The sequence below is a fragment of the Rattus rattus genome, chromosome 3 (genome assembly GCF_011064425.1).
Source record: "Rattus rattus isolate New Zealand chromosome 3, Rrattus_CSIRO_v1, whole genome shotgun sequence".
NCBI classification, from domain to species: domain Eukaryota; kingdom Metazoa; phylum Chordata; class Mammalia; order Rodentia; family Muridae; genus Rattus; species Rattus rattus.
The window spans coordinates 146,399,052-146,425,738 of NC_046156.1; the positions used below are offsets into that span (position 1 = coordinate 146,399,052).

General features: G+C 36.6%; 1 protein-coding gene across 1 annotated transcript in view; it reads right to left on the minus strand.

The window, feature by feature from the left end:
- The window catches only part of LOC116897041 (thioredoxin-like protein 4A), a 511,807-nt gene that overhangs the window by 167,254 nt on the left and 317,866 nt on the right, over positions 1–26,687 (minus strand). The window contains exon 4 of the mRNA XM_032898661.1: positions 1,247–1,266. Coding sequence (XP_032754552.1) covers positions 1,247–1,266 — 20 coding nt within the window. The remainder of the gene's footprint in view (positions 1–1,246; positions 1,267–26,687) is intronic.

Consider the following 26,687-nt stretch of genomic DNA (forward strand, 5'->3'; position numbering starts at 1 on the left):
CTAATAGTGCTATTTCCTGGTCCAAGCATATGTAAATCATCACGCTCTCTGTATATATAGAAAGGGGGCTTATTGGAACAACCAACAGGATACATTCCAACTAATCCAGCAATGGAAGGAAAGTCCAAGAATCTAGTAGTTGCTCAGTTCCACAAGGTTGGCTTCCTCAACAAGTTTTCCGTATATGCTGGAATCACAAAGAAGTGGACTTTAATGTCAGTGAAGGAATGGAAGTGTTAGCAAAGGGAGGACACATAGGCAAAAAGCAAGATGTTCCCTCATCCAAGTCCTTATAAAGGCTTCCAGAAGAGGGATGGCCCAGATTAAAGGTGTGTCTTCAGCCTCCAGACCCAAATCAGAGGTGTGTCTTCCTTCTTCAAAGATCCAGACCAGAAGTGAATTCCCCAACTGCAAACCAAGCAGAGCATCTCCCATGGGCATGCTCTCCCATCTGGATGGTAGCTCATTACAGATATATTCAAGTTGACAACAAGAAAAGTCACTACGAATGCCATGGCAGTGTACCTTTATTTTTCTTAAGTTTTATGTGTTTGGATTCAAAGATTTAGCTCAGTTGATAGTATTTCTAGTTGTGAACCCTGATGTCACTGCAGGTTCTATGAACTTAGATCTTGTTAGAGGAAAACATGCAGCTTAGTAACACCATACAGAAAAAAAAATATTTCTATATTTACCAGACAGTTTTAAAATCTCAAAAAAATCTTAAATAAGATTTAGTTGAAAACTTCACTTGAAAAACTGTTCACATTAAGTGGTTGGTGTTTTTAAAGCTCTCTATAGACTACGCTCTCTATGTTAACCACCATTGTAGACACCATGGAGCTGATATCGCTGTGGCCCCTTAGAGAATGTTTGGCACCTTCATCAGAGCAAACAGGCAGAACACCAGAGAGCAGCTGGAGTGGTGCTGTTAACACTCCTTAGTGAGAAGGAAAGGGGCGCTGTCACCACACCCTCTCCTGGGATTCCATTTCTTTCTCCTGCCGAGAGGGAGTAGATATTAATTTGTTTACACCTTGTCAGAAAAGGGAATGCAAAATGAACATATTTGAAGAGTACACATCGACCCATAAACACGCCACAGAGAGTCCCTCTATGTTAGGAAACAGAGATTGGTGAATAAAATGGATTTGTTTACAAAGGAGAGAGAAAGAGGGGAAAAAAATCTTAATTTTTTTCTATCAAGTGACTCTACTGCATTTTTTATAGAAGATAAAGGACAGACATACAACTGAGCTAATTTATCTTTGCATTAACTGCCAGAACTTTACCAAATCTCTTCATGTAGTTCAAATTCCTCTGACTGACTCCAAAGCTTCAAACATTAACAGCCAATCTTCGAAAAACCTCTCCCGTCTTTTGAAACCCTTTGGTACATGTCTTCTTATTTAAGCCCCAGGATGCCTGAGACTCCTCTCCATCACACCTTTTCACTTCATGGCCAGGTCTTGAGAGCAGAACTTCCATCACTGATAAGAGACATGTGTGGCAATAAACAGTAAGTGAGGTTTACTCTTCACGTGCTCACTTTTCTATGTTCAGATGACTCCACACCCTCCTGCACTGGAGTGAATTGCCTTACAGAGCTCCTGCTTTGTTCCTGGTTTCTTTTGTGGCAGAGTCCTATTCCAACAGTCTTTATATGAACGGAAGGTCACCAATCTTCTCTTTCTCGATTCCACAGGGCCATTGTCCCCAGATAAAGAAACACAGATCCTAAATGGAATAGGGGGACCTAGTCTACTATTGAATGAGCTCCTACATCCATAGGATACGGAATCCCAAGTGGTCATCCCTGAACATATCTATATAGGACCAATGCTAAGTAGGCTGAGTAGATTGAAGACACATGTAAGCATCTCTCTCTCTCTCTCTCTCTCTCTCTCTCTCTCTCTCTCTCTCTCTCTCTCTCTCTCTCTCCCTCTCCCTGTTGTGTGTGTGTGTGTGTGTGTGTGTGTGTGTGTGTGTGTGTGTACGGAACAATCAAAGACGGAAGGAGAGAGGATATGAGGAGTTTGAGGTGGGGGTGAGAGATAGAAGTACTATTGATAAAGTGCCCATATATGAGGCTTTTCAAAAATTTTGGTTATAATTAATGATTAAATAAAAATTAAAGGTGAATACTCAGATTCCTATTAGCTAATGCAACCTGTGGGATTCTTTACCTAGGTTTTAACCTAGGCTCATTACCTAGGTCCTGCCACTCATGCTCATGAGGCAAATATTTTCTCAAATGACCGCTCCAGAATATTTAACATTTTTATTATTCCATGTAAAATGTACCTAACAGGTTCTTGTATTTGGTGGTGGTCTGAATGAAAATGGTTCCATCGGCTCATATTTTTGAGTGTGTGATCCCTAGTTGTTTGATAGGTTTAGAAAGACTAGGGTTTGTGGCCTAGTTCAAGGAGTTCTGTCATTAGGCGCTCTCTCTCTCTCTCTCTCTCTCTCTCTCTCTCTCTCTCTCTCTCTCTCTCTCTCTCTCTCTCTCATGAAAAAGATCTAAGCAAGATCTGAGTCCTTAAATCAATGCTAAGTCTGTATGCTGCCATGTCCCCCAACCATGATGGTCATGGGTCATGGACTCACCCAATAAACTAAGATCCCTAATTAAATACTTTCTCTTATATGTTCGATTAGATCATGATGTGTTTTCATAGGAATAGGGAAAAAAAGACTTCTTCTTCTTCTTCTTCTTCTTCTTCTTCTTCTTCTTCTTCTTCTTCTTCTTCTTCTTTTTTTTTTTTTTTTTTTTTTTTTTTCCACATTTGTGGTTCCTGGATTGTGTTTTTATGTTTTCAGTTGAAGTAGAGTCTCATCATTTCATACTCTATTTATCTTCGTTGGACCACTCTCATTGTCCCCCAGCTTTCTAATTAAAAGTCTCTTTTTTTCTATGGTAATTATTACACACATATACACACAAATTTACAAATTTGAACTGTCGAAACATTTTCGAATACTAGAGAAAGAGAATACAGAGAGAGAACTAAAAGGAAGAGTTATTTGCCAGTAGTATGGAAACAACAGTAAAGGATTTTCAAAATATATACATACATAAAGGTGATCTCAATAAAATCCTTAAATTCTGGGGGAGACAGAGACCCAACTGGACATCTCTCATCATCAAATGAAGTTTCCTGTATCAATACTTTCTTACAACTCTTTCAGTTGTTGGGCAAAGGAGTCCCACGGGAACCTCAAACAAGCCAGACAATTACCATGACTATAAGCTTTCTCTCCAAAAACTGAAAAAAGGGTCCTATTTCTTTCTCTTTTTTCTGTTTTAACTTTTATTTTCTTAAAAGGCAGATATAGTTCAGTCAGTTACAGAGGATACCTTCCCTTCCAGTCATTGCGGAGATTTGACAGTTCTTACTACATTCAACTTTTTTCCTGTAAGGGATGTATTGCCATAAATGCAAGCATATGCTTTCTTCATATCTCAAAGTATGACTTGTTTCAGGCTCCAAACAGTAGTGAGCATGGAAGTCCCACAATAGAGTTGAAGTTAACATAAATGGAGACAATGTTTTAGTTTAAAATATTTTTACATCCTTCTGTGAGAATTTTAAAGCCTCTCTGACTGATTGAATTTTTTAACCATTTTTTTTATGAATTTTTTTTTTACATTTCAAATGTTATTCCCTTTCCCACTTCCCATCCATAAGCCCCCTATCCCATCCCCCTCCCCTTCTTCTGTAAGGACGTTCCTCCTCCCCAACTATTCCCCTTCCGGCCTCCCCACCTGACATTCCCCTGCACTGGGGGCTCCAGCCTTGGCAGGACAAAGGGTTTCTCCTCCAATTGGTGCACACAAAGGCAGCTGTTACATATGCAGCGGGAGCCATGGGTCTGTCCATGTGTAGTCTTTTGGTAGTGGTTTAGTCCCTGAGAGCTCTGGTTGGTTGGTCATATTGTTCTTAAAGAAGCCAGGTTCTATTTCTTAAGAGAACACCTATACAGCTCATTGAGCACAGATAATTCTAACTGGTGCCCACATAAAGCTTTCACAACAAAGTGCTAAAGGCTAGCATCTTTGGTACAGGAAGGTACTTTGCCTGCTATCACAAAATAAGTGTAAACAACAAGCTAACAAGAGCCCATTTAATGATGCCCTGACTGCAAAATATGGTGGCATAAAACTTGTGGGAGTAACCAATATCTGATTTGACTTAAGAAGGCCCACTCCAGGGTATTAAACCCATGTACACTGTCTGGGTAACCAAAAACCTAAGACAGGAAAGACCATGTACCTAGTGTAAAGCTAAACACTACCAAATAAAACAAAACACAAATAAACACACACACACACACACACACACACACACACACACACACACACACACACTGTAACACTAAAATGACTCCTAATGATATTATGCTCTGCACATGGACCTGATAGGTAAGTGCTTTGTTCATTCATCATCAGAATAGCTTCTTCCTCCACCAGATGGAAAGAAATAGAGAGATCCAGTCAAACATTTTGCACAGAGTTTGAGACCATAGGACACCAATCCCTAAATGGGAGGGATATAGCTATCAAATCTCTCCCTTTAGAACTCAATCAATCCTGATAAGGAGATTGAAAGAGTGTACGAGGCAGAGAATATGGACAACATCAAGAAATCAAGGCCCCCATAGGAAGATCAATATTAACCAGCCAGACCCCTGCAAAGCTCCCAAGGATTAAACCACCAACCAAAGAGTACAAATGGTGGGATGAGCCTTGGCCCCAGCTGGATATATAGCAGAAGATTGCTTTAGTGGTAATCACTGGGAGGGAAGCCCCTTGGTTCTGTGAGGCTCGATGACCCAGGATAGGGGAATGCTAGGGTGCTTAGGTAGGAGTGGGTGGGCAGGTGGGGATGTATCCTCATAGAGGCAGGTGATAGGGGGTTGTGGAGGAGAAACTGCAAAGGAAGATAGCATTAGGAATGTAAACAAATAACCAATAAAAATGAGAAAAAAAATGGACCGAGGTGCAATAAAAAAAAAAAAGAAAGAAAAAAAATGAAAAGGAAGAAAAGAAATCTAGGCCCTTTAAATCAAAAGGACCAAAGCACATACGAATTCAGAAAAACTGAAGCAGGATGCATAGATCCTGCACACGTGTACACCAGATGGAATGCTGGATCGGAAAAGAGAAGTAGAGACATGAATCTCATTGGGGGAAACATCCTTCTCTTGTAAGTAGGCTTCATGCCCACTAGTAGATCTTCAAAAGAAAACTAACTCAATAACCAACGTCATGTTTGGAGTTTCATGATCTACTAATGCCTTCACAGGTCCAAGGGGCTCCCCTCCTAGTGATGATCACTAAAGCAATCCTCTGCTATATATCCAGCTGGGGCCATGGGTCATCCCACCATGTGTACTCTTCTTTGGTTGTTTTTTTTTTTTTTTTTACTTTTAAAATATTGTTTTATTTTATCTTATTTTTTCATTCTATTTATTTAATTATTCCACTTTAATCTTTCCATGGATTCCTATTTTTGGAAATTTGTGAGTCTCTGTGTTTTGTGACTTCTCTTGGTCTTGTGATTTTGTCCAATATAACATTCAGTCTTTGCATTTTCTTATTATATTACATTTTATTTTTACCTCTTAGAAGTCTGTTTCCTTATAATGAGAAAGGGAAGGGTGGAAATGCAGATTCAAGGAAAGGAGGAGGAGGAAACTAAGATGGACAGGAAAAACAGAAAGCATAATTAGAATATGTGAGAAAAAAATCCATTTTTAATAAAAGAAGGAAAGATTGTTTAGCTTTTGTAAATGTGTAGATGTGATTGTACAATTATATCTGTTTTATAACACATCTTTTCGTTTTCCAGCTAAGATTGTTAAAAATCGATCTCTGATGTTATGAAAATGAGAGAAATCAGTGTATTTTAGCTTAAGGGAACATGCCAACACTTGTTCTAAATATGCATAGCAACATCTAATTAGTTTTGTCAATGCTTACAGAGAAATATTTGTGCACATAGTGACTATAGAGAGAAACCCTACACTCCAGGGAGTCTTATGTCTGTCTACTTGGGGAATACTTTCTCCCTATTCACTTAAAGTTGGCAAAGAGATTCTAAGCATGTTCAGTGTCGCACACAAACATTAGAAATATGGCCTCTCAGCTGTTCATTTTCACTTTTTGGATTTAGGTGAGTGTTGTTTGTTTGTTTGTCTGGTTGGTTGTTTAGGTGCAAACATAGTACTACACAACTTTAATCTCAACATTTAGGAGACAGCCATGCAGATCTTAAGAGTTTAAGGTTAGTCTCCAAAATGAGTTCCAGGACAGCCAAGCTCAGGCACTTAAGGAGTTGGAAAACAGAAAGCTGGTGATAATATAATAGAGCAAAGGGTTCCATGTTCCAGCCCAGAAAGCAGCAAAACCTCTACAGCTTTGACCATGTGGCTTTGGCTTTAGAGTCGAGTGTAGAAGAGATTACTGGGACAACTGATGCTCGTTAGCTGAAGCTAAGAAATTAGCAGCGATTTACCAACATCCCTGAAGTAAAATATTACAGAGACTGTTTTATGAGCACACAAAGAAGCAGAAGACCCTAGAATATTAGAGATGCCAGTATCATGTGGTGACCACCCAGAACAGCAGCAACAGTAGAGTGGAATAAATCTTAGCCTAGAGTGCTACAGAGGGCAGAGCTGGAGAAGTGACTTAAGCCCTTTGGTAGAGCTCAAAAGGTTATGCGTTTATGATAGACATTGGAACAAGACGCTCTAAAGTTTATGTTGCCTTGGACACACCAAGTAACTAGAGATATCAGAGCTGTGTGATACCTCCTGAGGAAAGCTCAGGGAGTGGAAACAGCCCAAAAGAAAGAAGTTTATCTCGGCCAACAAAGATGAAAGGAGTTGGAAATCCGAAGAGAACTTCGACATCAGACATGGCAATGCAGAGTTTGGAATTTGCCCAACTGTTTTTTGGTGTTGCTTTGGTCCAGTATTTCATCGCTATGACATTTTAGAATGGTAACGCATATATTGTCATTTTGAAGTTATATGATCTGCTCTTTGATTTTGATTTTAAAGGGGTTTACAATTAAATATTTGGATGAATCTCAGAGGAGGCTTTGAATATCTGTTTCAATATTCTTGGAACTGCCACATAATACCAGAATTTTTGACATTAGTCTAAATATGGTTTTCATCATTTAGGCCTAGTTATCTTCCCTATAGACTCTTATATTTGAATGAGGCTACAGAGGCCAGGGAGTGAAATGTGGTGGTTAATATATATATATATATATATATATATATATATATATATATATATATATATATATATTTCATAGGATATGACCCTATTAGGATTATTTGTTCTCGTTGAAATAGGTTTGGCCTTGTTGAAAGAAATATGTCATGGGCTATCAGGCTTTGAGGTCTACTAGTGCTCAAGTTCTGCCTTGTGAAAGAGTGAGTCCCCTCCTGGTTGCCTTTGGATCAAGGCGTAGAACTTCAGCTTCTTCTACAGGAACAAGACTGCCTAGATGCTACCATGCTTCTCACCATGATACTAATGGACTGACCCTCTAAAACTGTAAGCCATTCCCTAATTACATGCTTTCTTTTCTAAGAGTTATCCTGAACATCCTTCTCTTCACAATAATAAAACCCTAAGACAGAATGATATAGCTGTATGCATCCTGTGAGCTATTAATGCACTGTTTTGTGAGCTCATGTCTCTTTATATGCTGGATAGATGTTTACTGCACTGAGAAGGTTATACTGTATCTTCATGGACAGTCAAAATGATGGTGACGATTCCAGCCCCAGAGAGCAGAGTTTCATGACAGATATGAAAAGATGGTATTGTTAAAAAGTTAAATTCCAACCTTAGCATTCCAGAATAGCTTATAAAGATTAACACGAGATCACTTGAAACCTACCTGGGACTGTAATTTAATAACACACTAACTACCTGGGACTGTAATTTAATAACACACTCTTCCACATTATACCGAATAGATGTAAACTTACACTAGTTTCTTTCTTTCTATCAGAGGAGAAAAATCAGGAAATGGGTTTAACTGAAGAGACAAAACTATGAGTTCTGTTCCCACACTACCATCAATCTTAAATTATGGTAATGCATTAAAAATATTGAAAGTATTACCAACAGGATTTTATTCACAGTGTACTGTTTTGTGTTCTGTCTACATATGTATTACATTTAGTGATTTATATTCTGGAAACAAAAAATATACTTAATAATAAAGACTATGAAATGTTTTAGATATTTTCATGCATGGAAACAAAATCACTGATAAATATATTTTTTTTTAGGGTTTGGAAATATATTTACAATATGAGTTCAGGACACTTGTGCTCTGGCACAAGTGTGCAGGACAAAGATCACCTTTGTTTTGTCTTCTTTGTTTTTCTTGCCACCTCATGGTTTTCAGGTTTTAAACACAGGTTTTGAAAATTGTGCAGGATCATTTTTATTCACAGAGCTACATCATTGGTCCGAATAGTCTGTGTTAAAAAAACATCACCACCACAAAGACCTGATCAAAACTGGTTACTTATTTAAGAAACAATTCCTAGAGAAAAAGAAAAAGGAAAGAAAACCAAAAGAAAGATATGTGAGAGAAATGTAAAGCAGATCACTTTGCAAAATGAATAAAGGCATTTTTAATTTCTCAATTAACTAGTAGTTAAAGCTTGCTGACCTAGTTGAGTTGCTCTTGAACACCAACTTTACAAATTTAAACTTCAAGAACTGGGTTATGTTTATTTTATTATTATTATTTTTTTTCGAAGCTGAGGACCGAACCCAGGCCTTGAACTTGCTAGGCAAGCGCTCTACCACTGAGCTAAATCCCCAACTCCCTTGGTTTGTTTTTGGTTTTGTTTTTTCCAATGAATTAACAACACAATCTTTTCAAAGTATTTCACTCAAAAGGAAGGATGGGTCACAGCAAGTGGAATGAAGTATTAGAAGACTTTCCAGTTTGTCTATTTGTACATGCATAGAGAAGTATAAATTTGATGCAAAAAGAGGTTTGGAGGTAAGTGATGATGAAGTAAATAATGTATTGACTCTCATGGTTTAAAATGATGACAATTGAAAAAATATAATGTAGAAAACTGTGATTTTGTTCTTAAATCAGCTAAAATTCTTTTGCAACAAAAGCATTGACAACATTCACAGAGTTTCAACAATATTATTGAAAGGAAAATTATACAGATTTAAGGTTTAAAAATATAAAATTAAAAGAATAAGTTTCAAAATCCACAGACTCAGGGCTAAACACTGTCCAGGCAGGGCGAGGCCCGCCCTGCAACCAGGACTGAGTGGCCATAAAGATAAAGAAAAGGAATGCAGGAACCAGCCCAAGCTATCAAGACTGACTCATAAACCATTTGGCAGGAGGGCACCTCCCCCAGCTTACTCAGAGTCACACTTTAACCAGATGTCCTTCAAACCCTGATAAGCCCCTGGCTTCTAAAATCCTGTATGCTCCAGTCAGCACGTACTCTTCTGCTGTGCTGTAATCTCACTGCCATGTTTGAATGAGCCAATCACTTATAGCCGTGCCAGAAATTAGCCAATTGTGTGTAACCACGCCAAACCCCCTAGCTTTCCCTATATAAACCCCTGACTTTTGAGTTTCGGGGTCGATACCTCTGTCTCCTGCGTGGGATAGGTATCAGCCCGGAGATCTCCGTAATAGATCTCCGTAATAAACCTTGCCTTTGCTTATTACATCCAAAATGGTCTCTTTGTGTCTGGGGTCCGCGATTTCCCAAGACTTGAATAAGGGTCTCTCTTCGGGGATCTTTCATTTGGGGGCTCGTCCAGGATCGGTGTTTCCTGGGGCACGCCATCCTGAGACTCGAGCTAGGTTCTTTCATTATGTATTTATCATTATCTAGGGAATTTATCAGCATGCTATATAAATCTATCTTTTTAATCATGAAATACTCTTTAGTGTGTGGAAGCCACATTCTATTATTAATTCAAAAATTCCCCAGTTTTCATTTTCCTTTTTGTACTTTTGAATACCTTGGTACTTCTGCATTTATACATACATTTTATCCAATAGCATTGTATATTTACTTTTTTAATTAAGATTACGATTGCTTTATCAATTCTATATTCCTTCTTTTGTTAATGTCTACTTACATTGTGTTTGATGATGTATGGTACCATGTGTCAAAAATCCGTGTTCTAATCTAAATCAAACTGGTCATCTTGCAAATAATTGGTTAAACTTGCACATGCCAGAGACAAATCAACAGACAACTTACTGTAGCAAATAGTGTTGATACTATTGCTAGAAGCAAGTTGTCTAAGACAAAGTATAAATACACATAAGAACAAAAAAGATGATTGGCATGTACTGATCAAACAATATAAAATTTACTATAGATACAGAAAGGTCTAAAAGAATTAAACCAAAAATGCCAAAAACCACATACACATTCAAGCGCACGCGTGCGTGTACACACACACACACACACACACACACACACACACATGTGCATGCGCATATGTGTGTACGTGTGTGTAAAATATATAAAATCTTGTCCATGTGAAGGTCAGAAGAGAGATTCAAATCCCCTAGAAGAAAAAGTTACAGATGACTGTGAGCCACTGTATGGGTGCTGAGAATGAAACTGGGTACTCTTCAAGGGAACTTTAAATCTCTGAGCCATTTTTCCAACCACCATTAATATATTTTTAAACAGATAATTTTATTGACTGATCTTAAACAGTTGTTAATAACATGGTATTATAGTTATGGTTCCTTTAAAGTACAAAGACAAAAGTAATAATGAGATCGTTAATCAGCAACAGAAAGTAGCAAGTTCTTTTTTCTTGAATACAGTATTTTCACTACATTCTTAGATGATTTACAATTTTAGATATTCTTCTATGTGCAGAGTTATTCTATATCTAAGGAAAACTTGATAATATCTTTAATGTAAGCATCTAGATATAGTTGCCACCTTAGGGATATTTATGAAATCAAAGGGAAAGGAAAATTTGAGCAACAGTGGTTTATGCAATAGGCAAGAATCTCAGACCTCACCGAACTGATAATACTTTTTAAAAATAAGCCCCATTTTCATGCTAAATCCATTATAATAAAAGTTTAATATTCTGATAGAGCTACAAACTGCTTTATGTAGATGTGTTGAAAGAAATAGCAATCTATTTAAGAACAATACCAGAGTACTGATAATCTACTTGAAATAATCTTCAGAGATAGAAAGCTCGGTGCTGCCTTAATAGGAAAAAAGGTGAAACTGACAGTGACTAAGTTTTCTTTTAATTGTAAACTGAGTTCTGAAGGCTCACATTTCAAAATGTCCTATATGTTCATTAACATATCAAAGAATAGGTAGGGAAATACATATGGAGGAAGATAAATAAATGATAGGTAAGTAGGTAGATCAATAGATAAATGATAGATAGACAGATAATTAAACATACATATGGATGAAACATGGCTAGAAATGGATATATTGAGGTTAGATAGATGATCAAATATTCTATATAGTATATTTGGAATTCTGAGCATTATTTTAAACAATATGATAAATATGAATGGTGTAACATCATTTCATACATACATATATCTCTTTAAATAACCTCATACATTTAAATAACCTCACTAAATTTCTACTTGATTTACCAAGGCATTTGCTTAAAGTTTTTGAAATTTTAGAATAGTAAGAAGAACAATTGTTATGTGACCAGATTGTATCGACATGGTTTACCCACAAACTTTTAAAATTTATATCATTTTCTAAAGTAAAAATAAGTAAGTTACAAAAATTATAAAAACTATGTTGTGATTTCTTTAAGGTCACTTAAAAATATCAGTGACAATTCTGGAATTAAACAGAATGATAGCAATCATACAGGTAAGCTATTATCAGCCTGCCTACCAGGAATTTCTGGCATATTATACTGGGCATTGCTAAATATGATGCAAACAAACTGAGGAAGGGTTCATCATCTCTGCCCTCAGTATGTTCACAGGTCATTGTTAATTGTATAAAATACTTTAGAAATCATAACACACTGTTTTAACCATTCTAGTTGTATCATAAATATTGATTTAATGAATCTGTATCTAAATACCACATGCATATATCACTTCCATATTAAGTACAACATCTGGCTAGATGTTACAGATAATCCCCTGGAGTGTGAGAAACCTTTTATGGAAGATGATTTTTTTTATTTTAGGTACAAAAAGATGTCCAGAATTCATAAGATAGAAAAAATGGTAATGTTCAGTAATGATCAAAACAGATGTCTATGGAAGGGTCCTTGAGTGATTCTGACAATGGGTGAAGACCCTTTGGGAAATCATACACTCTACTCTGATTTCCACAGGGAACTGCATGAAAATTTCTTGGAATGTAATTGTAATAACTATTACAGTTACTCATCTTTAGCCTTTTCATGTCTTTAAAATATTGAAGTACTTTACTATCAAAGAATAGTAACTAAAAGAACAATCTAATATTCTCAAAATCATTGCAATATACCTTGTAAGTCTGAAATACAGTTGCCATATGCCTGCAATATTACACAATATGGACTTACAGGCCATTAAACAATTCATTCTTAAGAAATAAATTAGTTATTTACACTAAGTAAGTGAATTACAATTGTTTAATTTTAATATATTAGAAGTAATATTCCAATACATCAAATCTTTGTAATTTTGATTCAAATTTTCTTACTATTCTGCTGCCAATCCCCACAAAACTCTGATATACTAATAAATTCTTCTACATTTTTCAAGAGAAAATGTCTACCACTTAAGAATAGACTCCATTTCTTCATATATCACTTATGAGTATGTGTTCTGTACTTTGTCAGGTACTATCTTCCTTATTGATTCATTCTCTAACTTGTTTAATTCCCTCCAATGGATATAGAAAATGTGATACATTACACAGTGGAATACTATCATGAATTCATTGTTTGTGATAGCTGAGTATCTATCTATTCCATTGGGATACCATGTTTTCTGTATCCATTCCTCAGTTCAAAGGCATCTGGGTTCTTTCCAACCACTTGCAATCCCATCAACAAAGGAGTTTCTCTTTCTCCATATCCTTGTCAGCATCTGTTTTCACCTGAGGTTTTGATCTTAGTAATTCTGACTGGTGTGAGGTGGAATCTCAGGGTTTTTTGATTTGCATTTCTCTGATGACTAAGGATGTTGAACATTTCTTTAGGTACTTCTCAGCCTCAGATAAGAATACTTTGTTTAGGTCTGTGCTCCATTTTTTATAGGGTTATTTGACTCTCTGGAGTCTAACTTCCTGAGTTCTTTGTACATGGATATTAGCCTTCTATTTGATGTAGGATTGGTAAAAAGCTTTTCCCAATCTGTTGGTTGCCATTTTGTCCTAATGACAATGTTCTTTGCCTTACAGAAGCTTTGCAGTTTTCTGAGGTCTCTTTTGTTGATTTTTGATCTTGGAGCATAAGTCATTGGTATTTTGTTCAGGAAATCTTCCCCTACGCCCATGTGTTCAAGACTCATCACAAATTTTTCTTCTATTAATCTGGGTGTATCTAGTTTTATGTGGAGGTCCATTTGGACATAAACTTTTTACAGGGCAATAAGTACAGTTCAGTGTGCAGTCTTCTACATGCTGACCTGCAACAAAACCAGCATCATTTGTTAAAAATGATATCCTTTTTCCAATGGACGGTTCTATCAACTATGTCAAAGATCAAGTGACTATAGGCATTTGGACTCATTTCTGGGTCTTTGATTCTATTCCACTGATATACCTGCCGTTCTCTGTACCAATATACAGTTTTTTATCACTATTGCTCTGTAATACAGATTAGGGTCAGGGATGCTGATTTTCTAGAAGTTCTTTTATTGTTGAGGATAGTTTTCACTAACCTGGGATTTTTATTATCCCAAATGAATTTGGAAATTGTTGTTTCTAACTCTATGAAGAACTGAGTTTGGATTTTGATTGGGATTTCATTGAATCTGTAGATGGCTTTTGGGAAAATGCTATTTTTACTATATTAATTCTGTCAATCCATGAGTGTGGGAGGCCTTTCCATCTTTTGAGATCTTCTTTAATTTCTTTCTTCAGAGACTTGAAGTTCTTGCCATACAGATCTTTCACTTGCTTGGATGGAGGCAAACCGAGGTATTTTTTATGATTTTGACTATCTTAAAGTGTTTCATTTCCCTAATTTCTTTTTTAGCCTGTTTATCCTTTGAGTAGAGGAAGGCTACTGATTTGTGGGAGTTAATTTTTTACCCAGCCACTTTGCTGAAGTTGTTTATCAGGCTTAGTTGTTTTTTGGTGGAATTTTGGGGTCACATAAGTATACTATCATAATGTCTGCAAATAGTGATATTTTGACTTCTCTCTTTCCAATTTGTATCCCTTTGACATCCTTTTGTTGCCTGATTGCTCTGGCTAACACTTCAAATACTATATTGAATAAGTAGGTAGAGAGTGGGCAGGCTTGTCTAGTCCCTGATTTTAGTGAGATTGCTTCAAGTTTCTCTCCATTTAGTTTAAAGTTAGCTACTGGTTTGCTCTATATTGCTTTTATTATATTTAGGTATGGGCCTTGGATTCCTGAACTTTTCAAGTGTTTTAACATGAAGGAAGGTTGAATTTTGTCAAATGCTTTCTCAGCATTTAATGATCATGTTTTTTTTTTATTTGAGTTTTTTTACATAGTGGATTTCGTTGATGGGTTTCTGTATATTGAATGATTCCTGGATCCCTGGGATGAAGCCTATTTGATCGTGATGGATAACTGTTTTGATGTGCTCTTGGATTCAGTTTGGGAGAATTTTATTGAGTATTTTTGACTCAATATTTATAAGTGAAATTGGTCTGAGGTTCTCTTTCTTTGTAGGGGCTTTGTGTGGTTTAGGTATAAGCATAATCATGGCTTAATAGAAGGAATTGGGAAGTGTTCCTTCTGTTTCTATTTTGTGGAATAGTTTGGACAGTACTGGCATCATGTCTTCTGTGAAGGTCTGATAGAATTCTGTACTAAACACACCTGGTCCTGGGTTTATTTTGGTTGAGAGATTTTTAATAACTGCTTCTATTCCTTTAGGAGTTACGGGGCTGTTCAGATGGTTTATCTGATCCTGATTTAAGTTTGGTTCCTGATATCTGTCTAGAGAATTGTCCATTTCATCCAGATTTTCCAGTTTTGTTGAATATTGTTCTACATAGTAGGATCTGATGATTTTTTGAAATTCCTCGAATTCTTTTGTTATGTCTCCCTTTTCATTTCTGATTTTGTTACTTTGGATACACTCTCTATGCCTTCTGCTTAGTCTGGATAAGTGTTTATCTATCTTGTTGATTTTCTCAAAGAATCAGCTTCTGGTTTTGTTGATTCTTTGCATAGTTCTTTTTGTTTCTACTTGGTTGATTTCAGTCCTGAGTTTGATTATTTCCTGCTGTTTACTTCTCTTATGTGTAATTCCTTCTTTTTCTTCTAGAGTTTTTATATTTGCTGTCAAGCTGCTAATGTCTGATCTGTCTAGTTTCTTTTGAAGGCACTCAGAGCTATGTTTTCCTCTTAGCACTGTCTTCATTGTTTTCCATAAGTTTGGGTATGTTGTACCTTCATTTTCATTAAACTCTAAAAAGTCTTTAATTTCTTTCTTTATTTTTTTCTTGACCATGTTATCATTGAGTAGAGTATTGTTCAACTTTTATGTATATGTGGGCTTGCTGTCATTTTTGTTGTTATTCAAGACCAGCATGTGATTATTTCAATATTCTTTTATCTGTTTAGACCTTTTTTTTTTTTTTTTTTTTTTGTGACTGATTCCATGTTAAATTTTGGAGAAGGTACCATGAAGTGCAGAGAAGAATGTATATTCTTTTGGTTTTGGATGGGATGTTCTACAAATATTTGTTAAATTTATGTGATTCATAACTTCTGTTAATTTCTTTATGTCTCTGTTTAGTTTCTGTTTCCATGATTTGTCCATTGATGAGCATTGGGTGTTGAAATCTCCCACTATTATCGTGTGATATGCAATGTGTGCTTTGAGCTTTAGTAAGGTTTCTTTTATGAATGTAGGGGCCCTTGCATTTGGAGCATAGATATTCAGGATTGAGAGTTCATCGTGGTAGATTTATCCTTTGATGAATATGAAGTGTCCTTCCTTATCTTTTTTGATAACTTTTAGTTGAAAGTCCATTTTATTTGATATTAGAATGGCCACTCCAGATTCTTTCTTGAGACCATTTACTTAGAAAATTGTTTCTAGCTTTTTACTCTGAAGTAGGGTGTTTCTTTGTCACTGAGGTATGTTTCCTGTATTCAGCAAAATGCTGAGGCCTCTTTATGTATCCCATCTGTTCATCCCATTTCTTTGTATTGGGGAATTGTGTCCTTTAATGTTAAGAGATATTAAGGAATTGTCAGTGTTGTTTCCTGTTATTTTTGTTGTTAGAGTTGGAATTATATTTATGTGGCTCTCTTCTTTGGGTTTGTTGCAAGGAGATTACTTTCTTGCTTTTTCTAGGGTGTAGTTTCCCTCCTTGTGTGGAGTTTTCCATCTATTATTCTTTTTAGAGCTTGATTTGTGTTAAGGTAAAGTATAAATTTGGTTTTGTAATGGAATATCTTGATTTCTCCATGTAGGTTAATTCAGAGTTTTTCTGGATATAGTAGCCTGGGTTGGCATTTGTGTTCTCTAGTGTCTGTATGACATCTGTCCGGGATTTTCCAGTTTTAATAGTAAACATTCTAAACAAAATGATAGAAAAAAATCCCTAACCTAAATTAAGAGATGCCCAAAAACATACACGAAGCCTCCAGAACTTCAAATAGATTAGAACAGAAAAGAAATTTCTTCCATCACATAATAGTCAAAACACCAAACACACAAAACGAAGAAAGAATATTAAAAGCAGTAAGGGAAAAAGCCAAGTAATATATAAATTCAGACCTATCGGAATTACAATAAACAGAGAATTCTTAACAGAAGAATATCAAATGGCTGAGCAGCACTAAGGAAATGTTAAATATACTGAGTCATCAGGGAAATGAAAATCAAAATCTCCGTGAGATTACATCTTTCATCATTCAGAATGGCAATGATCAGAAACTCAAGGGAAAGCACATATTTCTGATGATTTGGCAGAAGGTACACTGTCTTCTATTGCTGTTGGGAGTGCAAACTTGTAAAACCACTTTGGAAATCAATCTGGCAGTTTCTCAGAAAACTGGAAATAGTTCTACTTTTAGGTACAGCTAAACTACTATTGACCACATATCCAAAAGATGCCCCACCATGCCACAAGGACATATACTCCACTATATTCATAGCAGCTTTATGCATAATATACAAAAACTGGAAAAAAAAACCCGGACGTTCCTCAACTGAAAAATCGATACAGAAATATGGTTCAGTAATACAATGGAATATTTTCCAGCTAATAAACATAAGGACATCATAGATCTTTTTAGGTAAATGGATGGAAGTACAAAATATAATCCTGAGTGGAGTAATCCAGTCCTAAAAGGACATGCATGGTATATATTCACTGATAATCGGATATGAGCCAAAAGTTCAGTATATCTGTGTTATATCTCATAGACCCAAAGAAGATAAACAAGTAGAAAGACCCAATTGAGGATGCCTGAATGCCACCCAGAATTGAGAACAAAATAATCATGGGTGAGAGGAGGACTAGGAGGACAGGGCATCAGGATCAGCCATGGAGAAAAAGAGTAGAGAGTTCCAGAGGGCCAGGAAAATGAATAGAATTATGCAGCTGGCAGATTCCAGAGTCCAGAGATAGGGAGATTTCTAGAAATTCCCAGGGACCTTAGATGAGGGAGTTATGCAAATGACCTTAGCAGAAATACCCAAAAATTGGGGTATGGAACCTAAAGGGACCACCTCCAGTAGCAAGACAGGACCTGCAGTAGAGTAATGGGGACACCATCCCACCTACAAAACTTTTGACCCAAAATTGTTCCTCTCTAAAAGAAATAAAGGGAAAAGATGGATCAAAGATTGAAGGAGTGGCTGACTAGTGACCAGCTCATTTCGAGACCTACCCCATGGACAGGCATCAATCCCTCACATTCTTACTGATGCCATGCTGTGTTTGAAGACAGGACCATAACAGCCCTCTGAGACACCCTACACAGAAGCTGATTGACACAGAGGCAGATACTCACAGACAACCATTGGATAGAGGTCAGGAATCCCTGTGGAAGAATCATGGAAAGGAATGAAGGCCCTTACAAGATGGCAACTTCATAGGAAGAACAACAGTGTCAACTAACCTGGACCCCTGAGAGTTCCCAGAGACTGAGTCATCAACCAAAGAACATGCAGAGGCTAATGTGAGGCCTCTTAGATATAATGTAGTAGAGTGCTGCCTTGTATGGCCTCAGTAGGAGAGAATGCATCTAATCCTGCAGAGACTTGATGCAACAAGGTGAGGGATTATAGGTGGAGGCAGGAAGTCTTCCCCATCAGAGACCAAGGGGAAGGGTGAGAAACTCTTTGAGGGGGAACTTGGGGGAGCAATATTTTGGTTGTAACAAAATAAACACATAAGTAAGAGTGTATCACAATGATTGCCATGGTTGGTACAATAGCTTGTGCTTCTATAGCAGTGAGGTAGGTAGGGCTTATCATTGTGAGCATCAGCAAAATATTTTCATAAATTTTGTATTCATAATTACGTCAAGCACTAACACAACTGAATAACAAAATGGTTGTGCTGGTAGCAATTTGTTTAAATAGCTATGAATAGTTTTTAATTTACTAAAATATCCAAACTTTATAAAACACCATGTCTTGATTCTGAATTGTCCCCTGCAGTTGCATGTTTTCAAGCATTAGTCTGCAAAAATCACACAAATTTCAGAAGGTCTGAGCTGTTTAAAAGGCAACTTTGCTAGATGCAGAAGGCACTGGGACAGTTTCCTAGGAAAAGGTGCCATTGGTGTCCCCTTGTCTGTTCTCTTGCTTCCTGTCTGGAGCAGGTGAGAACCCATGTTAATACTGTTCCTGCTGCCATTGTGTTCTACTAGTTGTGTGGAGTCAGGAATCTCCACACTGAAACCTTTCAAACAAGGAACCAATGCAAATCATACATTCCCCAATTAGATACACAGTGCCAAGTAACATACAAAAACATCCAACATTAGATGTTTCAAACTTCCTTTATTGTATTTAATACAGAAGAATTATTTTCCAAAAGTTTGTACTGTTTTCAAAAACACAAAGATGAAGGCTGCCCGGAATTCTTCCTTTTATATGTAAGATTTTTCCTATGTTTTTAAAAGTACCCAAACTGAGGGTTGGGGATTTGGCTCATTGGTAGAGCGCTTGCCTAGCAAGCGCAAGGCCCTGGGTTCAGTCCCCAGCTCTGAAAAAAAGAAAAGAAAAAAGAAGTACCTAAACTGTGGATGCTTCATTTCTACTTAGAAGGGGTAACAAATTAATCACAGGAGGTAGAGGGAGGGAGGGAGGGAGGGGCCTCTGAGAAAGAGAGGAGGAGGGGAAGGATCAGGTGTGGGAGGAAATGAGAAGAACAGAGTGTCGAAATTGAACAGAAGTGTGTAGAAGTGAGGGGTGGGGAACTAGAAAGACCCAGATGCCAGGGAAGCAAGAGGCTTCCAGGATCCAACAGGGAAGACATTGACTGAAATACCCAACAAAGGGGAAATAGAACCTATAAAGACCATATCCAGCGGTGAGGCATGGCCCTCAGGTTGAGGGCCCATCTCGAAAATATTATCCCAGAATTGCTACTGTTAAGAGTAAATGCAGGAACCAGAGCGGGGCAGAGGCTGAAGGAAAGACAATCTAGAGACTACCCTACCTTGGAATCTATTCCATCTGCAGACACAAAAACAAGACACTACTGCTAATGCCAAGAATGCTTGTTGACAGAAGCCTGGTATAGCTATCCTGAGAGAGTCTCTGCCACAGCCTGACCAACATGCAGATGCTCGCAGCAAACTGAGCATGGGGACCCCAATGGAGGAGTTAGGGGAAGTACTGAAAGAGTTGAAAGGGTTCTGGATCCCATAGGGAGAACATCAATATCAACCAAACAGATGCTGCCCCTCCCCCGCCCCCAGGCTCCCAGGGACTAAGCCACCAAAGAGTTTATATACATGGAGGAACCCAGGGCACCAGCTGCATAAGTAGCAGAGGACTACCTTATCTGGCATCAGTGGGAAGGGAGGCCCTTGGTCTGGTGGAGGCTGGATACACCAGCATAGGGGAATGCACAGAAGTGGGTGGATGGGTGGAAGAGCACCCTTATAAGAAGCAGGGATGGGGAGTGGGATGGGATAAGGGTCTGTGGAGGGGAAATCGGTAAGGGGGATAACATTTGAAATGTAAGTAAATAAAACAACCAGTTAAAAAAAAAACCGTAGGACCATAAAAAGAGCAAGTGCTAAACATTTTGTTACATGAACAATGCACTAATTATTCTAAACTGAAATTTAATTACCTAATATAATTAAGGGGATTTATTAACGTGTTCAAATTGTAGTTTTGCAATTAGTGGCACATCAGATATTTCATGTATAATTACATGACTATATTAACTTTATTCATCAATGACTATTCTTTTTAAAAATAATCTATAAATATTGCTTAAGCAGTCTACTCTGTAATGCGGGAAAAAAACCTTCAATAAACACCATCTATACATGTGTGTGATTAGATCACTTGTTGAGACACTAATAGGGAATAACCTATCATTAGACTAGGCTAATATCTGTAGTATATGGTTCTGGTTTAGAGTAGATTTACCCATATAACCAATTAGGTGATAGAGTGAAATCAAGTCTGAACGAATGCTTTGTGTTACATTTAGCTTTCCTGTGCTACCTGTGTATTAGCATGGAGAAGAGGCTAAGCACAGAACCCAGAGGAGTCTGGTTGAGCATAAGAACAGATTGCTAAGTTAAGGTTCATTAAGTGAGTGTCTGTAAACTCTGCCACAGGATTTTTGTTTTGCTTTGTTTTGGTTTGTTTTGTTTTGGTTTGGTTTTGTGCTCATCAAATATCATTCTTCAGTTTAAAAGTTCAAGATACTTTATAATATCAGAAAAGGATAGTTTTATATCAAAACTGCTATAGAAAGGATATGTGAAACTCCTAAGAAGTTTTCTTTAATTATTTTGTTCTCCTCGGGTAACCATGAGCTCACCTCTCCCACAATATTATATGTGTGTTAATTAGAACTGCTTATGTTCTTTGGTAACAACAATATTTAATTTTGTTTTTATTCATAAACTCTTTCTGCTTTTCAGAGAGCAGGTCAGTTTTCTTTGATGGCAACAGAAATGTTTCTCATAAATCCTAGGTATTTAAATGAGTTTTTCTTTAAAAAACTAAACCTATACATCATTTGAAATTCAGGTCTCCTTATGACTAAAGAGTATTGGTTCTGTTAGTTCCTCATGAATGTGTGAGTATACATGTATCAATATATACATTGTCATAGTATTAAATATGCTTCAATTCTCTGCATTTATCCCTCAATTTATATCTCTGATTTTTCTCTATTTGAGAAACAACCATCATTTTCTAAGAATTCAAAGGCACAACTATTCATGTTTTTTTTTCTAGATAATTTTCCTTCCTGTTATACTGTTGTGATTGTCTCTGAAATTTTCTCTCTTGACAGTAGATTCTGTAGCTGCTAATTTCCATTTGAGCTTGATTCTGTTCAACCAAGGGTCCCTGCATTATTCTCCCTCTACAAGACTGAAGCTAACAATATTCTTTTAAGAAAGCTCAGTGCAACACGGATCACTGAATTTATGCAGGACTTTTTACTTCTGCTTGATAACACTGACATTCTGGAAGATTCCAGTGACCTGTGTTAATTCTCTAGAGTAGCCTGTGTGAATGAAGAAATGGCTGTTCACTCAAGTGCTCCATAAAATAAAAAATGCTTGTCTCCTTCTGTACCTATACACACAATTTCAGTAGTCATGAAGTTTTCTTAACAGTATACTTCCATTATAGTCCTCAAAACTCTCCATTTAACACACCATCCTGCCATATTAGAGAATGTCCTGAACTCTAGGATATGCTCCTTGGTAAATGCAAAAATTTCTGCCCCTCATAATTAAACAAAAACTACAGGCAAATTTTCATATGTGTTTATATTCCTGAGCTCTCCTTCTTATTACATAGCCCCATTTACATTGCAGTTATGATCTATTGCTTCCAGAGTAGCTTTTCTGTTTTTGTTGTTGTTGTTGTTATTTTTCCTACAATAGATGCTACATCTCCATATCTCTATATTTCTTGAATTATTATTTGTCTCCTCAATAAAAATGCCCAAATCCTTGAGGAAAAACTACCACATTTTATTTGTCCCTTCATCTTTGATATTTTATAAAGTATACCAATTACATGCACTAATGATTGATGAAGGGTTATATTGACAAACATTTTAGATAGTAACCATTGTTTACCCTCATTAGTCACCCAAGCCATCCTTGGTGCAATACAATTTTGTAACTCAGTATGTTTTACAATCATCGTTGCCATGTACTATACACATGCTTTTCCAGTTCAGAGGAAATGTATAAGTATCTCTAACTTTTAGGATATTTTGAAGTATTTATTACAACTTGTGCCAAAGAATGTCGTTAGTAATGTATAATGAATTGCTACTCTATTAAATTCTTTACAGTAGAGTCTGCTAATAGCAGCAGACATGGCTTTATTTTTACTTCATTTTGTTTTTGTTGAAGAAATCTTCCAATACTTGAAAAGAACAACTTATTCTTTCTTTTCTCTCTTCTTTCCAAAAAAAAAGTTACCATTGTATTTTAGAAACTAGTGAGCATGTGAAATATGTCAGTGTGGATAATAAAAATGAAGACCTCGGAACTGTGAAAACATCTCTTAAAGAAGTGTACAATGTTAGAGAATCATGCCAGTGGATGAGGGTGCCATGAAGACTTTGTGTGTGCAACTCCTGACTCCCCCCTTACCACGCAAACACAACACCCAGGAGATGCAGTATAGTTTAACTGTAGAGAACCTGATTATAATATATCAACTCTTGTGTTCACAGTGTAGCACTTGCCATACATACAAAAAGTGCATAACTCAAAGCCAAGTATAAATTCCATTTGGGTACGTTGACACTTGAGTAAATATATGCTGCAGCTTGGATTTAGAGCCCCACCACAATACCCAAGCATTAGAGATGTGACTTCTAATTACAGATATGAGGGTAGAGAATAAACCATTAGGAGATGAAACTACTTATGTCATGGGGAAAACACACATGAAGAAGATATTAAAATAAAGCCTTTTTTTTTTCTCTTTCTCTTTTGTTTCCTGGTTTTCAAGAGATGAACAGGGCTTCTCTTGACCTGTGTTACTCTATCTATAAAACATTAAGACCAGCCAAGGAAACATTTGAAAACAGGAAATAAAGGGGTTGCTACTTATGTTATCTCTTTGGCCCAGCTACAGAAAGTAGATCAGTGGTAGATCACAGGTGGCTTTACTTAATTTAGTTGAATCATGAATAACATTTTATTTTATTCTAAGTATATCATTTTATATTTATGAAGTTAAACATGTAAGAATGGAATATTCTACGATATTTATCTGAGAATATACTGAACATTTCAAAATTTTAAATGGGCTTTTAACATATCTTTATCATTTGATTTGAAATAGTATCAGAGCAAAACTTACAGTTCTTGCCTGTAACAGTTTTGAGTGTCTATCACTCATGAATATAGATATAGGCCACTCTAATTCTATGTTCAAATGTATGAGAAGTTTCGTGAAGTTTTATAGTTTTACAGAACACATAATGCCATAGATAAAGGCAAGTTTGAAATACATTGATATGTAGATCAGAGATATTTACAGCAAGATGGGGAAGGTTTACCAAAGGCTGAAGATGATATAACATGACATTCGAAGCTTCGGAGTTGTTTGAAGCTTGTGATCTGCTAAGTTAATAGATTCCAAGTGATATTTTTATCATTGGACAAGAGTTGTTAATTAATGCATAGAGGTAGGCAAGGAAGAGCAGTTCTATAGGGCTAGGGCTATCGAATAAAAGGTTCTCAATTTCTAGTATTAAACTTAAAAAAATTATTAGACATTTTATTTATTTACATTTCAAATGTTATCCCTCTATCCAGTTTCCCCTCTGGAAACCCCACATCCCATCCTCCCTTCTCCTGCTTCTATGAGGGTGCTCCCCCAAACACCTACTCCCTCCCACATACCCACTTCAGAATTTCTCTACACTGGGGCATCCAGCCATGCCAGGACCAAGGGCCTCTCCTCTCATTGGTGTCCAACAAGACCATCCTCTGCTACTCATGCAGCTGGAACCATGGGTTCCTCCATGTGTACTCATTGGTGGTTTAATCCCTGTGAGCTATGGGGGATCTGATTGGTAGATACTGTTGTTCCTATAGATTGCACCACTTAAGCTCCTTCAGTCCTTTCTCTCATGTCTCCATTAGAGATCCCATGCACAGTCCAATGCTTAGCTGGGATCATCTGCCACTGTATTGGTCAGATACTGGCAGAGCATCTCAGGAGACAGCTATACAAGGCTCCTGTCAGGAAGAACTTCTTGGCATTAGCAATAGTATCAAAGTTTGGTATCTCTATATGGGATTTCCTCCACATTTCCTCCCTTAACTATTTTCTTCCCCATTCTAAGTAGAACTGAAGCATCCACATTTTTGTCTTTCTTCTTCTTAAGCTTCATGTTGTCTATAAATTACATCTTGCATATACTGAGCTTTTGGGCTAATATCCATTTATCAGAGTGTGCATACCATATGTATTATTTTATGACTGGGTTACCTCACTCAGCATGATATTTTCCAGTTCCATTCATTTGCCTAAGAATTTCATGAAGTCATTGTTTTTTAATAGCCAAGTAGTACTCCACTGTGTAAATATACCACATATTCTGTATCCATTCCTTCTTTGAAGGACATCTGTGTTCTTTCTAGCTTCTGGCTGTTATAAATAAGTCTGTTATGAATATAATGGAACATGTGTTCTTGTTATATTTTGGAGCATCTTTTGGGTATATACCCAGGAGTGGTATAGCTAGGTCCTCAGGTAGTATTATGCACAATTTTCTCAGGAATTTCCAGAGTCTTGCAACATCTTTCAATCCCACCAACAGTGGAGGAGTGTCCCTTTTTGTCTACATCCTTACCAGCATCTTCTGTCACTTAAGTTTTTGATCTTAACCATTCCGACTGGTGTGAGGTGGAATCTCAAGGTTGTTTTGATTTGCACTTCCCTGATGACTAAGGGTGTTCAACAATTTTTTTAGGTGCTTCTCAGCCATTTGGTATTCCTCAGTTGAGAATGCTTTGTTTAGCTCTGTACCCACTTTTTTTGGTTCTCTGGAGTCTAACTTCTTGAATTCTTTGTATATATTGGTTATTGGCCCTCTATGAGATGTAGGATTGGTAAAGATCTTTTTTCAATTTCTTTGATCCTGTTTTGTTATCCTAAAATACCTTGGCATGACTCACACAAAGCAAGTAAAAGATCTGTATGACAAAAACTTCAAGTCTCTAAAGGAAGAAATTGAAGAAGATTCAGAAATGGAATGATTTCCCATACTCATGGATTGGCAGGATTAACATAGTAATAATGTCCATGTTGCCATAAGTAATGAACAGATTCAATGCAATCCCCATTAGAACTCCAACTCAATTATTCATAGCATTAGAAAGAGCAGTTTGCAAATTCATGTAATAACAGAAAATCCAGGATAACAAAAACTATCCTCAACAATCAATAAAAGAACTTCTGGGGGAATCACCATCCCTGACCTCAAGCTGTATTCCAGGGTAATAGTCATAAAAACTTTTGTCTTTCTAAAATTGATATTTGCAAAATGAGAATGTTTAAACTTTGAGGAGATTGAATTATTCAATTAATTGATCAGTCAATTATTAGTAACACATTTAGTATCATTTAAACTCTATGCTAACTTTACATGATTAATTTTTTTCTATTTTCTTTGTAACAGTTTTATAAATCTAAAGAATAAACATTTTTGTTACTTTCTATAGTGAATGGTGCTATATTTTAACTTTATATTTATGCATGTGAAAGCTGAAACATTTGTTTCAAAGTCTGCCTTTCCTCTTTTGCATTTCCCAAATTTATGAAGTAGTCAAGTGATTATAATTGGGATCATATTATAGAATTACTCTCTTCTCCATCTCTGTTGTTATCAAGACTTAACTTTCATAGGAGTTTTAAGATTAACAAGAGTAAGCCTTGTCACTGTACTCTTATTTTTCATGACTATTTTAGTTATTTTATGGCCTGTGACTTTACACATGGATTATAGAATAAGCTTATCCGTATTTACACAAACCTTATTAGGAAATTGGCAGGAATCCCATTAAGAGTCTAATTCAGATAGTGAGTGATGTGTTTATTATGGGGAGACTTCAATCAATGACTAAGATCCATTTCTCCATTTATTAAGATCATAATTTTATAACTTTCATAAGTATTTTATAAGTTTCTGCTTTCAATCATTCTATATGCATTTTAAGGTCATTAAACATTTTACTGAATATAATGAGATACTAGTAAATATATTTGCTCTAAGATTATTAGCTT